The sequence below is a fragment of the Lepus europaeus genome, chromosome 7 (assembly GCF_033115175.1).
Source record: "Lepus europaeus isolate LE1 chromosome 7, mLepTim1.pri, whole genome shotgun sequence".
Lineage (NCBI taxonomy): Eukaryota > Metazoa > Chordata > Mammalia > Lagomorpha > Leporidae > Lepus > Lepus europaeus.
This window is the reverse complement of record NC_084833.1, coordinates 55,332,937-55,348,011: the sequence shown is the minus strand read 5'-3', so window position 1 is coordinate 55,348,011 and position 15,075 is coordinate 55,332,937. Positions and strand designations below refer to the sequence as shown.

At 43.1% G+C, this 15,075-nt stretch overlaps 1 protein-coding gene across 4 annotated transcripts in view; it reads right to left on the bottom strand.

Annotated features, from left to right (window-relative positions):
* SBF2 (SET binding factor 2) overlaps positions 1–15,075 on the bottom strand; it is a 544,097-nt gene that overhangs the window by 30,109 nt on the left and 498,913 nt on the right. For all 4 annotated transcript variants that reach the window (XM_062196513.1, XM_062196514.1, XM_062196516.1 and 1 more), the window contains 4 exons: positions 14,190–14,374; positions 6,560–6,736; positions 2,313–2,414; positions 1,418–1,603 (listed from right to left, as the gene is read on the bottom strand). In XM_062196513.1, the coding sequence (XP_062052497.1) occupies positions 1,418–1,603; positions 2,313–2,414; positions 6,560–6,736; positions 14,190–14,374 (650 nt within the window). The remainder of the gene's footprint in view (positions 1–1,417; positions 1,604–2,312; positions 2,415–6,559; positions 6,737–14,189; positions 14,375–15,075) is intronic.

The window sequence follows — 15,075 nt, the reverse complement described above, 5'->3', positions numbered from 1 at the left end:
GAAAGCATAAACAAGAAGTGCTTTCATAAAGAACTCATGCTGTTATGCAGACAGAAGTGACAAGAGATGCCTGCTTCCCTTCTGTGTCCTCAGCTAAGCTTTCTGTCTCTCAGACAATGGTCTCTAGATTTCTCCCTCATCTATTTGCCAAGAGGAATCTGAAGAAAAACAGAAAACAAATATATGATTTAGCTGCAAAGCACAAGCTCAACCTTGTGACTACTACTTCAAATGTTGCTTGGGCGACAGGATACAACCAGTCAACAGGCCTTTATTAAGTAAACTGGTACAATCAAAATTAACTTCGTGTGTGTGTGTGTGTGTGTACAGGGTGGGGAGGTGGGGAGTGAGGGGCGGGGGGAGAAGATGAGGGTATGGAAAGCCACAGCTAATTTTTTTGGTGGTAAAATATTCTAAAATTGTGGCAATTCACAGGTCTGTGAATATATTAAAAAACTACTGAGTTGTACACTTTAAGTTGAAATATAAATCATAGTTCAATAAAGCTGTTACTTAAGAAAATGACTAACAGAATAAAAACAAATCAAAACAACCACATACCAACTTGGCCTCCTCAGAAGACCTAGTTCCAAGTTTGGTTCCTGAAATTATTTCTACTTTTTCTTCTAAACAGATACTCAAAGCCAATGTATTTTAAAGAGACTCATTGTTCCCACAAACATGTTTGACATGCCAGAATCCATTCATCTACCCCTGGGGTTGTGACACAGATGAAACAAGGCTGGAAGTGTCAAGCTGCTTTTCCTAGGCCAAGTTAGCCTTCAGCTTGCAAACCAGGCGCCATCTGATTCTCCAGCCCAAGTCTGACCAAGGCACCATCAAGAGGTCTGTAACGGATGTGCCTGCGAGGAACGAAGAAGGGAGACTGGAGCACTCACATCTCTCCCACCCTCACTGGCTGTGAACGGATTATATACTTAGGCTTCTGTCTGGCCTCTTGACTGGCGCTAAGTCTCCCTAGTAGAACTCAGCCAGTGTTCTCAACCCCACATGTCTACTGGGGCTCTGATTACTTCTCCAGGGGTTACGCTCTACAGCCTTTGTTCCTAGGCACAAACTAGGGCTCTACCAAACTGGGCAGATCATTTGCTAGACTTCAGGCCCTGCCTACCTATAGGTTTCTGCTGTTCTACTCTTGTCTAAACCTTCTTGGAGAACAAGCGCACACCTGCTCTTCCTCTTTGAGATGTGAATTTGAGTGCTGGCATCCTCACTTGAGGGATACCCTTCAGCCAGCTCAATGGTTCTAATTTCAAAAACCAACTAGCTCTTTTTCTTTTCCATTCCCAGGGGTCTACTGCTGGGATTCAAGCATGTCCTATGGATGATTTACTCACAGTTATTACAGGAAGGTAACTAGCACAGGTTTCAAGGCTCAATAAATGCTAGTACTTACCTGGTGTACACAGTCTAAGAACTGTAAGAAGATTGGAGCAAAACCACTACCCTGACAGTTGAGGGTCAAGCTGCTCCGCTGATTGAATTTATGACCAAAGGAGAGCCATTCTTTTTCAACCAACATCCGGAAGCCTTCGAGTGTTCTGTAAAAGGGATCACTGAGTACCTGAATCAGGGATGTTACCTGGAGCACAAGCAGATGGGTACATCATTAATTTCAATCCTGAAAAAGTCTTGCTGACTAAAATAAAAACACTTCCTTTTGACAATAGTTAAATCACAAGCAAAGTTATTTAGCTAGCAAGTCTGCTCACTAAGTGTTCCAGGATAGCCAATGAAATGAATTCTGCAAACTTTCCAGTAAAAACTAAAACTCAAAATTCATTCTGTGTTTCTCATATAGTTACTGGCTGCATGTTTTCTTTCAGGGAATTAATATTGTAATCCTTTACTGGCCAGTTTGCTAACTGTGGCTTTTCCTAAGATTAATTAATTAATGAGGCCAGGGGATCAATTAAAACCTGGAGGTGTAGATTGATGTCTTAATGTAGTTTGTGCTTATACTTTTCCTTTTCACTCGAATGAGTAAGAGAGGGGCTTACATACTGCTAGGGAAAGGACTGACAAACACAGGCAGGATGGTCCATGTCCCACACTACTGGTCAAGGGCTCTGTATGAAAGCTTGCATGGTACATCTGTGGGTGTAGGAGCCTGGTGCCTTCGACCACAGTTCCTTCACATAGTTTCTTGATGGATAGCAGGTAAGTGTTTTAACAGAGGATTTTCTCTGTGCATAAACAGTAACCTGGCAAAATATTCATCTGCAGAACTTAAAAACAACCAAATTGAGATACAAATATAAGAATGTATTAAAAAATGTTTCACAGTTTACTTGTGCAGTGATGTCCCAACCTTCTTCCAAACAGACCAAGGCTGAGGAGCCATTCTCAAGCACTTCTGATACCACCACAGCCAGCTGCATTATCCTGTGAAGCTAAGAGACAGGAGAAAGGGCCACAATCAGGCTAAGCACTTCCTGAGCAAAGAGGACAGTCTTGCTATCAACAACCAAACAAGCTGGGATAAAACACTTGGGCAAAAGAACCACATAATATTTTAAATACTTGGAGTTGTTGTGAAATTAAGGAGAACCTGATATATTTTAAAAGTAGACATATTTTCAAACAATGTGTTTAAGTGCTATCTACTGAAATAAAATGACCTTACTTAATTTCCCCCAAAGCAAAAGAGCTACAATGCCAGAGTGGAAAAGACAAGGTTGATAGTCCTCTCAACCTAGTTATCAGATTTACAGTTAGTTTTTCCATGATGTAGTCAGTTCTATTTCAGTTATTCTTAATTTTTATGGAACTAGTGATGATTGTACATCTGTGAATATAGTAAAAAGCACTGAATAGTATCCATTAAGAGGATGAATTTTATGGTAATAAATTATGTTAAACAAAAGATACTCCTATTTGTCTGAACTGTGTATCAAATGGGAAGAAAACCTCTATTTATGTTCAATTTTTTTTTTTTTTTTAGAATTTAAAAATTTTGAGGAGCAGAGAGACACACAGAGAGAAAGAGTTCCCATCTGCTGGTTCATTTCCCAAATGCTCACAACAGCAGCAGCAGGGCCAGGCCAAAGCTTGGACCTGGGAACTCAATCCAGAGCACCTGTGTTGGCGGCAGGGACCCAGCTGCTAGAACTACCACTGCTGGCTTCTAGGGTCTGCACTAGAAGGAAGCTGGAATGGGAGTGGGAAACCAGACACTCTGATATGGGATGTAGGCATCCTAACTGCTAGGACAAATGCCCACTCCTGTGCTCAGTTCTTTAAGTCATGCCAACTGAATAAAAGTACTTCTTAAACAATTAGACTGGGGACAAGTGTTGTGGTATAGTGGGTAAAGCCACTGCCTGCAGTGCTGGATCCCATATGGGAGCTGTTTCAAGTCCCAGCTGCTCCACTTCTGATCCAGCTCCCTACTAACGGCCTGGGAAAAGCAGTGGAGTACGGCACTAGTGCTTGGTCCCCTGCCACCCACATGGGAGACCTGGATGAAGCTCCTGGCTCCTGGCTTTGGCCTGGGCCAGGCCCAGCAATTGTAGCCATCTGGGGAATGAACCAGCAGATGGAAGATCTCTGTCTCTCTGTCTCTCTCTGTAACTCTGCCTTTCAAATAAATGTCTTTAAAATTAGATTGTGAGCACAGCATATAGACTTTAAGACCAACATGTAACATTCTAGTTTAATAAAAAATGTTATAAATACCATGAGACATAATTTGCAGTATGAATCCAACACAACTCAAAAACAAACCCTCCTCATATAGAAACAGACCCCTTAGAATGAGGTAACTTGGGGAAAACAGCAAGGTACATGTTCTACCCAACAGTGGGAAGCTCCTTACTTACTGTTGCTAGAATATAGCTACTACCACACCTGAATTCTCTTGGGCTTAGCATTTGCTCTAAGAGTTAACTTTTTTATTTTATTTTATTTATTTATTTATTTATTTTTTGACAGGAAGAGTGGACAGTGAGAGAGAGAGAGAGAGAGAGAGAGAGAGAGAGAGAAAGGTCTTCCTTTTGCCATTGGTTCACCCTCCAATGGCCGCCGCGGTAGGCGCGCTGTGGCCGGCGCACTGCGCTGTTCCGATGGCAGGAGCCAGGTGCTTCTCCTGGTCTCCCATGGGGTGCAGGGCCCAAACACTTGGGCCATCCTCCACTGCACTCCCTGGCCACAGCAGAGAGCTGGCCTGGAAGAGGGGCAACCGGGACAGGATCGGTGCCCCGACCAGGACTAGAACCCGGTGTGCCGGCGCCGCAAGGCGGAGGGTTAGCCTGTTGAGCCACGGCGCCGGCCTCTAAGAGTTAACTTTTAAAATGCCAATATCCCAATGGTGGTAATATTTTCTATGGTCTTTAGTCTCTTATCTCTGGTACAGGTCCACTGTTCAGCAAGAAGCAGAGCAAAGAATGTGCCAGAAATAAAGATATATTGGGTGGTGAGGATAGTTTGGGGCTGGGTGACAGAAGGAAGTTTTGATCAACTCTGCAGTACTCAAAGTATCCTAAATTGCCTTAATAATTCAGGCAATTGCCTGAATACAGTGTTGATATATAATTATAGCCACTTGTGTATGTATGTGGCTGTGTTTGTTTTCAAATCAGTCACTGCTCTGTGTGGGGCTGGTGGTACAGTGGATTAAGCTGCTGCTTACAATGAAGGCATCCTGGATCAGAGTTCAAATTCGAGTCCTGGCTGTTCTGCTTCTGATCTAGTTCCCTGCCAATATGCCTGGGAAAGCAGTGGAAGATGGCCCAAGTATCTGGGTCCCTACCACCCATGTGGGAAACCAGGATGGGGGTTCTAGCTCCTGGCTTCAACCTGGTTGTTATGGCCATTTGGGGAATGAATCAGTGGATGGAATCTCCCTCTCCCTTTCCATGTTCTGCTTCTCCCTACAAGAAATAAATCTTAAAACAAAACAAAACAATGTACTACTCTGGGTACTGGCGTAATTTCCTTTTTTGCCTTTTAGTCCAAAGTATTATGGGAAACAACCCCCTTTCCACTTCAAGAGTATGCACAGAGGCAGAGGAGAGGTAGATGGGGGAAGGGAACAGAGGACCTGGGAATTCTTGCAGGCTGAGAAGAAATAATGGACTTAGCACCAGAAGCCTGAAGACAAGGATGAGGCTATACTGCAATAGTGCCTAAAATAGGCATGTCATGAATACCTTTCTTTCTGTAGGCTGGAAGAAATGTAGGTTTCTGTGTGCTGACATATGTATTCCCCTTTTATTACTCAATAAAACTTCAATTAAATATATCCCAAAGTAAACATAGCTGAAAGATGGATATATTTGGGGTACCCAGTGTGCCTTTGGTGGCTGGTTTGAAGGTGAATTTAAAATCTAGAGACGTCAGACGGCATTGTGGCACAGTGCATAAACCGCCACATGGGACACCCACATCCCATATCAGAGTGCCTGGTTCGAGTCCCAACTACTCTGCTTCCCATGTAGTTGCCTGTTATGCGGATCCTCAGAGGCAGCAGGTCATGTCTCAAATACTTGGGTTCCTGCTACCCACACAGACAATCTGGACTGAGTCCTGGGCTCCTGGCTCAGTTTACCCAGCCCTGGCTGTTGCAGACATTGGGAAGTGAATGAGTCAATAGATCTCCCTCTGTCTCTCTGTTTAATAAAAATGAAAACAAAGAAAAGAGCAAACCATGTCTCTTAAAAGGAAATAAATGTAGAGATATGGAATAGGCCAAGATGTGAATGAATGTGAGGAATTTAATGGGAAAAGGCTCTTAGAGTTACGCAGAAATCCTATTCTGTCTCACATTCCTAGATCCTCACTGTGTTGACAACAGATCATGAGCCTTGTAAATATATGGTGATTAGATTTATTGGTTATCAGAAAGTTTCCACCTGCAAATAATTTTCTCCTCCTAAGCATCCTACGAATTGCCAACTTTCAGTTGCAGAGGAAATAACCCAGTGATCAAGAATGCCAGTCCTTGCCGCCTGTGCCTTCTGGACACTGAAAGGCCTTTACAGGAGGGCATACAGTAAGGGGTGCGGGAGAATGGTGAGCAGTGGGGAAAACCAACTCTTCAAAAAGATTTTATTTACTTATTTGAAAGGCAGAGAGAAGAAGGGAGGGAGGGAGGGGAGGAGGGGGGAGGGGGACGGGGAGAGGGAGGGGAGGAGGGGGGAGAGGGACGGGGAGAGGGAGGGGAGGAGGGGGGAGGGGGGGGGAGGGGGAGGGAGATCTTCCATTCACTGGTTCACTAAATAGCCAGGTCTGGGCCAGGTCAAAGCCAGGAATTCCATTCTGGTCCCCACATGGGTGGCAGGGCCCAGGTGCATGGAGCATAATCCTTCGTTTTCCCACACACATTCATATTTACAGGAAGCTGCATTGGAAGAGGAGTAGCCAGGACTGGAGCCAGCACTCGGATATATGCTGCTGGCATTGCAAGCAGTGGCCTGACTTGCTATGCCACAACGCAGGCCCCATATTCTTTTCCTAAATATGGGTTCTGTATTTCTATTTCAACCTCTTCTCTTTCCTTGAGTTATAACACACACTGCTCTAGAGTTCTAGAAGTTACCTGTGGGAACCACTCGGAGTCTCCCAGGGCTTTTAGGAAGGTCACTTCTGAGTCAGTAGGAATGGTGCTTGGGATACAAGCCCTCATCAGCTTTTTAAAACTGGTTTTCACTTGTCGGATATCATGAAATTCAACAGGAACGAACTCACAATTTAAAGCAAATTCTATCTTGAAGTTCTGTGGATAAAGATGCAGAGAATTAGGCAGACGAAGGACTATAGGAAAAACAGTAATATTTTCAATAAGGTAAGATTTAAGGGTACAGTTAGTTGAGGCCCAACAGCTACAAGGCTGTGTGGGTCAAGAAGATCAGTCTAATGTGTCGGTATTGCTAGAAAGGGCCCTCCTGTAGGGCCTAGGGGTTTGCCTAGAAGGGCAATTACATTACTTAGCATGAGAATCCTGTCATTCCGAGAATCTAAATATAGCACTGGTAGGCTGGAACTTGAAGGAGCCTTTCACACTAGATAAAAGACAATTATAAAGCCATGAATCTTGAAGTTTAAAGAGGAATCAATGATACATGGGTAGCATGATTACAACGGTGTAAATGAAGTCTCCAAGAAACACACTGTAACTGAAAGGTCTTCAATAAATTCACAGAAATGTGTATTAGGAAAATTATGCATGGATTTAAATTTTTTTCCTGAGAAATAAGCTTAACTTTTAATTTCATTTTCCATTAACTTTTGGAAGCATCCTTGTATATACTGTTGGGGTTTCAGACTGTGCAAGTTTGTGGATACAGGTATTTGTTTTTCATTATGCAAGCAAAACGTATTCATTGTAAAAATGAAAAAAAATAGTAGATAAACACAGAGAAAGAAATAAAAGTCACGCTGTGAACATAGTGGCTACTTTTTAAAGTCAATAACAAAAAACTAAAACAATAAAACATGAAGGCTTGCTGATTCCTAGCTGTGAGATAACAGATGTATCTTTTTACTCAGTATAAGAGATGTACTAACATGTATTTATCTGTATACTTTTCATTTATATTTTTATCTATACAGAATGCAGCTGAGTGAGGTCTGAACAGCTGCATTTGTAATGAAAGAATGCTATACTCATGTCTCTCTGGTATACCTCACTTTTAAACTGGGTGCCTAGTTTTTTATTTTTTAAAGATCTATTTATTTATTTGAAAGTCAGAGTTACACACAGAGAAGGAGAGGCAGAGAGAGAGAGAAAGTCTTCCATCTGCTGGTTCACTCCCCAATTGGCCGCAACAGCCGGAGCTGCGCCGATCCGAAGCCAGGAGCCAGGAGCTTCTTCCAGGTCTCCCACGCAGGTGCAGGAGCCCAAGGCCTTGGGCCATCTTCTACTGCTTTCCCAGGCCATAGCAGAGAGTTGGATTGGAAGTAGAGCAGCCAGGACTCTAACCGGCACACATATAGGATGCTGGCATTGCAAACAATGGCTTTATCTACTATGCCACAGCACTGTGGGTGCCTAGTTCTAAAGCTAACTTTTTATGCCAAAGAAAAAGTTGATTTTCTTAGATTCTTTCTACTTTCCACACATTTTAGCCAAATTACTCTTACTTTCTTTTAAAATGCATATTTAGGGGCTAGCATTGTGGTATAGTAGGTTTGCTGCCTGCGATACTGGCAGCCCATATAGGCAATGGTTCCAGTCCTGGTTGCTCTGCTTCCAATCCAGCTCCCTGCTGATGGCCTGGGAAAATCAGTAGAAGATGGCCCAAGTGTTTGGGTCACTGCTACACATATGGGAGACACGGAAGAAGCTCCTGGCTCCTGGCTTTGGCCTGCCCAGCCCTGGCCGTTGCAGCCATCTGGGGAGCGAACCAGTGGATGGAATACCCACCTCTCTCTATGTAACTCTTTCAAAATAAACATATCTTAAAAAAACCGCATATTTATTTATTTGAATGACAGACATGCACACACACACGCACACACACAGAGAGCAAGTGAACTTGTATTCATACCCCAAATGCCTGGCAGCCGGGAACTCAATGCAGGTCTCCCGAGTAGATGACAGGGACCCAGTTACTTGAGTCACCACTGCTGCCTTCTAGGGTGCATATGAACAGAAACGCTGGAACTGGGAGCAGAGCCTGGATCTGAACCTAGGTACTCCAACATCACGTGGGCATCTGAGTGGTGTCTCAACTCGTACGCCAGACACCCACCTCTGGACCACCTGCTTTTCTAAGAGTTAAGCTGCTTTCTGGAGATGGTTGCCCAACAATGGAAACATATTTAATAATGTTGGGGTACTTCAAAAAGTACGGGAAATATCTTCATGGACTTAAAATAAACCTGTACCAAAAGAACCCCCTTATCTGTTAATTCAATTTTTCGTTGAACTTTTTAAAGTACCCCTGTGCTAACTTGTACCCTTAAAAATGGTTATGGTAAATTTTTGTTATATATATTTTTACCATAATAAAAACTACAAAGTACTTATTTCTAGGGTCTGTCTAATGTTATAATGTTGATCATTTGATTTTCTGTAAAGGACTATTAAAATCTTAAATCAAAATGCAAAAACTTTTAGGGTTTTTTAAATTGCATTTCTAATGTGTATCAAGAAAAAGTTTCTTTGTCTTAAAAATTCCAGTTTTAGGAAACTACTCTAAAGAAATTTAAGTTGAGGGGCCGGCGCTGTGGAATAGCAGGTAAAGCCGCTGCCTGTAGTGCCGGCATCCCATAGGGGCGCTGGTTCAAGTCCTAGCTGCTCCACTTCTGATCCAGTTCTCTGCTATGGCCTGGGAAAGCAGTAGGAGATGGCCCAAGTCCTTGGGCCCCTGCACCAGCGTGGGAGACCTGGAAGAAACTCCTGGCTCCTGGTTTTGGATTGGTGCAGCTTTCACCGTTGCAGCCAACTGAGGAGTGAACCAGTGGGCTGGAGACCTCTCTCTTTCTGCTTCTCCTTCTCTCTCTGTGTAACTCTGATTTTGAAATAAATAAATAAATCTTTAAAAAAAGAAAAATAAATGTAAGAGGGGCTGGTGCTGTGGTGTAGCAGGTAAAGCCACTGCCTGTAGTGCCGGCATCCCATATGGGCACTGGTTCGAGTCTGGCTGTTCCACTTCTGATCCAACTTTCTGCCTTGGCCTGGAAAAACAGTAGAAGATGGCCCAAGTACTTGAGCCCCTGCACCTGCGTGGGAGACCTGGAAGAATCTACTGGCTCCTGGCTTTGGATCGGTGCAGCTCTGGCCATTGTGGCCAACTGGGGAGTAAACCAGCGGATGGAAGACCTCTCCCTCCCTCCCTCCCTCCCTCCCTCTCTCTCTCTCTCTCCTTCCCCTTTTCTGTGTAACTCTGACTTTCAAGTAAATAAATAAATCTTAAAAAAAAGGAAATATAAGAAACAAATCTGGTGAATTGTATCTAAATATAAAATTACAATAAGAACCCTGTATGCTTGAAAACATGACTGTATGTTTACACATAGAAGATAAAGAAATCTAACATGGAGGTGGCATTGTGGCATAGTGGGTAAAGCAGCCACCTATGATGCTGGCATTCCATACTGGCGCTGGTTTGAGTCCTGGCTGCTCCACTTTCTATCTACCTCCCTTGCTGGTGTGCCTGGGAAAACAGTGGAAGATGGCCCAGATGCTTGGGCTCTTGCACCTAAGTGGGAGACCTGGAGGAAGCTCCTGGCTCGTGGTTTCAGCCTGGCCCAGCCCTGGCTGTTGTGGCCATTTGGGGAGTGAATTAACGGATGGACGATCTCTTTGTCTCTCCCTCTCTCTGTAACTCTGCCTTTCAAATAAAGAAAATCAATCTTTAAAAGAAAGAACCGCATGGGAGACCAGGAGAAGCACCTGGCTCCTGGCTTCGGATCAGTGAGATGCGCCAGCCGCAGCGGCCATTGGAGGGTGAACCACGGCAAAAAGGAAGACCTTTCTCTCTGTCTCTCTCTGTCACTATCCACTCTGCCTGTCAAAAAAATAAATAAAAAAAAAAAAAAAAGAAAGAAACCTAACCATCTAACAAAATAGGATGTTATGTAGTGATGAAAATAATTATGAAGACTACCATATATGTGTTCATTCCTGCTATTTTAAACATCTTATAATAGATAAAAGATATGAGTAGTTCACTTTTCAGGAGAAATAGATTACTTTCTATTTCCCAACTATATATGAACTAGGTATGACTATCTTACAATTCAGGAGTTAAAGCATTAAAGTATGTAAGTTTAAAAAGCTACAGAAGGAGAAATTCAACCTTATTTTTAGAATAACTCACTGTCACTTACTGGCTTTTCTTTATGTTTCTTTTTTCGGGGAAGAGGTGTTGAGCTGCACCTGGATAGCACTGTGCTAGCTAGAATGCGGCACACATTAGACAGATATGGAACTATACAGACATCATGGGGTTAAGAAAAAAGTCTGAATAGAATATATGAAATTATCAGTAACTGTTGTGCCACCATGGTGAAATTACATCTTTTTAAAAAATAATACTTCAGGCCGGCGCTGTGGCTCAATAGGCTAATCCTCCACCTGTGGCACCAGCACCCCGGGTTCTAGTCCCGGTCAGGGCGCCGGATTCTGTCCTGGTTGCTCCTCTTCCAGTCTAGCTCTCTGCTGTGGCCCAGGAGTGCAATGCAGGATGGCCCAAGTGCTTGGGTCCCTGCACCCGCATGGGAGACCAGGAGGAAGCACCTGGCTCCTGGCTTCAGATCAGTGCAGTGAGCCGGCCGCAGCGGCCACTGGGGGGATGAACCAATGGAAAAGAAAGACCTTTCTCTCTGTCTCTCTCTCACTGTCCACTCTGCCTGTCCAAAAAAAAAAAAAAGAAAAAAAAAAGAAAAATAATACTTCATATATGTAAGAAAGAAAGGAAAGGAAAAAGAAAAGTTGGAGGGATGGAGGAAAGGAAGAAAGGAAGGGTCCTAGGTGGTTAATCTTGCTCACTCAAATGTACATGATCACATAGCTAATCTGAGCACTGATGTGTAAAGGGAACAGGAGAGGGTGTGCATTCAGGAACCCGACCTTGGGGAGTGATTCTGATCAGGTAAGTGGTGTGCTGAAGTGTGGGAAGTCTGTGCTCTGGAAAAGACAGTGGTGCCAAGAAGGCTGTGCAGGCAGCCCTGGATTGCTGTTGAAAAGTGTTCCAACTATTTTCTGGACATAATCTGGTGTATCAGAAGACACATTTGCAGATTTAAAAGCTAAGTATTACCCAGTGGTTTCATGCCCTCTACCCTAAGGTTGGTGACTAAGTGATTGCAACAATCCAGGCAGTTGGAGGGGAGCTAGCTAAGCCAGCCTGCTATAGAAGAGATGACTCATTTACTGGCATCTTATGGAGCAAACATGTGGGATCCTGCTTTGCACACCTTGTTCACAGACTCTGCTCCACAGTTCAGCCAAAGGTCTGTTGAGATTGTCCAGGGTTAACTGGAGCACTGGACTAAACTTCGAGGGTGTTTCTGACCTAAAATAATTTCATTTCCTATGTACCTAACAGTAGTGATGAAATTTATCTTGTAATGTATGACCTGCAAAACATGAAGCTCAAGGAATTGTTGCTTTTGGAGGTAGACACCTTAATTACAACTTACAGGACTTCAGCACAGTGAAGATTTTGAAGAATAATAATTTAATAGCAAGAATAAAGTAGATTAGCATCTAATATTTTGAATTTTCTCATGTCTTAGTACATGTATCTCTACATATACAGCTTTGCAAAGTTTTAATAAATGTTACTCGCCATGCCTTCCCTTGCCTCCATTTGCAATGCCATAGTCTTCCTTTCTCCACCCTTCTGCTACCTTCCTTTATTAAATAGGTTTACAATAACAAAATCAGCTGTTTTGCCATGGGTACAGATTCCTGTGGAAACTAATCAAGGCAGTGGAAAACACAGCCTGAATAAGACTTATTTCCTTTTTGTATGCCTATTTCCAAATATTTGATGTTTATGTTAATTTTTATTATTATGAGTATTTTCATGGATAATACATGTATATATATATATGCATGTGTATCTATTATAAATATATGTACAAACCTACATACATGGAGAGTGTTCAAAAGTTCATGAAAAATGTGCATTATGAAATCTTATGGATTTTAAGTTTTTTTCACAAACTAAAACTTTAAATATTAAAAAAGCATTAATTTATGTGAAAGGTAGAGAGAAAGAAAGAGACACAGAGAGATCTTCTAGTTGCTGATTCAGTCTCCAAATGCCTGCAGTAGCCGGGGCAGGGCTGGGCCTGCTTGAAGCCAGGAGACTGGAACACAATCTGAGTCTCCCATTATGGGGCAGGGACCCCATTACTTGAGCGGTCACCTGCTTTCTCCATGGGTGTGCGCTATCAGGAAGCTGAAAGTGGGAATGGAACTGCAACTTGAACCCAGGCACTCCCAAATGGCATCTTAACTGCCGAACCAAATGTCTGCCATAAATTTATCTTTTAACTCCATTTTCCACAAACTTTTTGAAGTATCTGTGTGTGTGTGTGTGTGTGTAAAGAGAACTAAGCAGGCCAGTGCTGTGGTGCAGTAGGTTAATCCTCCGCCTGCAGTGCTGGCATCCCATATAGGTACCAGTTCTAGTCCCAGCTGCTCTTCTGATCTAGCTCTCTGCTATGGCCTGGGAAAAAGCAGTGGAAGACCTCTTGGTTGCTTGGACACCTGCACCCATGTGGGAGACTCAGAAAAAGCTCAAAGCTCCTGGCTCCTGGCTTTGGATAGCCCCAGCTCCAGCCGTTGTGGCCATTTGGGGAGTGGATCAGCAGATGGAAGACCTTTCTTTCCGTCTCTTCCTCTCTCTGTCTGTAACTCTACCTCTCCAATAAAAACAAAACAAAACAAAACAAAAAAAAACTTTTTTAAAAAAGAACTAAAATGTTTTTCTGATTTTTTAAAAAAAATTATTTATTTATTTGAAGGCAGAGTTACAGAGAGGCAGAGGTGGGGTGGGGGTTGAGAGGTCTTCCATCTGCTGGTTCACTCCCCAAATAGCTGCTACGGCCAAAGCTACACTGATCCAAAGCCAGGAGCTTCTTCTGGGTCTCCCACGTGGGTGCAGGGGCCCAAGGACTTGGGCCATCTTCTACTGCTTTCCCAGGCCATAGCAGAGAGCTGGATCAGAAGTGGAGGAGCTGGGACTAGAACCGGCACCCAAATGGGATGCCAGCACTGCAGGCGGCAGCTTTACCTGCTACGCCACAGCGCTGGCCTCTTTTCTGCGATTATTAATCCCAGTTTAACAATCATGCTAGGGGCCAGTGCCACAGCATGGCAGGTAAAGTTGCTGCCTGCAGTGCCGGCATCCCATATGAGCACTGGTTCAAGTCCTGGCTGCTCCACTTCCAATCTAGCTCCTTGCTAATGTACCTGGGGAAGCAGTGGAGGGTGGCCCAAGTACTTAGACCCTTGCACCAACTTTGGAGACCTGGAAGAAGCTCCTGGCTTCAGATTGGCCCAGCTTCTGCTGTTGTGGCCACTTGGGGAGTGAACCAATGGAAGGAACATCTCTGTCTCTGTCTCTCTTTCTCTCTTTCAAATAAATAAATGAATCTTTTTAAAAAAAATAACAATCATGCTGTAAGGAAAGCTGATTTGTGACACAGGTTTTATAAACTGCCTTAGTGGATGCATAAAGTTTCTAAGTGACAAAAAGAATTCTTACCCTTAGTTGTGACTTTTCACCAAATATATAAAGGGCTGCTTGGCGTTTGAAGAGCTGGTTTTGTAGGTAGGTGCTGTTATTAAAGGAGGCCGAGTGATCCTTGCCTGCCAGCCGGGCACCAACATCAATGAAAGATGTTGGAGAGCTGATCAAGCGAGCACTAGAGCGAAGACTTGCCCACACACCTTCACAAAAGCCAGAAGAATAGAGTGAGATAAGCTGACGCCACCGAATAAGGGGATAATCATAATCAGGGAATGCCAGTGAATGAGGAAAAAGATGCATGCCCTGGAGTTACAGTTCTAGAGGTAACAGCAAATTCATTAATCCAAGTAATCATGGTTCATACTAGTCATCTGCCTTTTACTTTAGCAACATAGCATTATTCTATATGGCATTTCACAATCACATGATCTTAGAACTATGAACTCACCCACATCAATTCTACTTATACATTCTGATATATGTTTAATATTTATAGGTTAGTAGTGAGTATGCAGAAACAGTGCACTGACACTAGAAACAAAACATGCAGGCCGGAGGCAACAATGAGTAACTGAATTTCTCAGGGCTTCCTTAAAGAAGAAAGAACACTCTTGTGCTCATATAGTTCAGTAAGAAGCCTAGGTTAAGACAGAAACAGAAATTTACTAATGTGAAATCTAGCCTGGATTTAAAACAAATATCTATGTATCATGCCAAGATGATGTAATTCTAAACAGGGTGATTATTTTATAGTTTTCCCAGTATCCATGAAAAATAATAGGAAATTATAAATTTAGTAATATGTACTTCATTTATTCATAGCAGGTACAGTCAAAAGTAGACTAAGAGAAAGGACAGGTTAAGCTGCTGGAGGAGTTCTCATGGCTATAAACTGACCTTA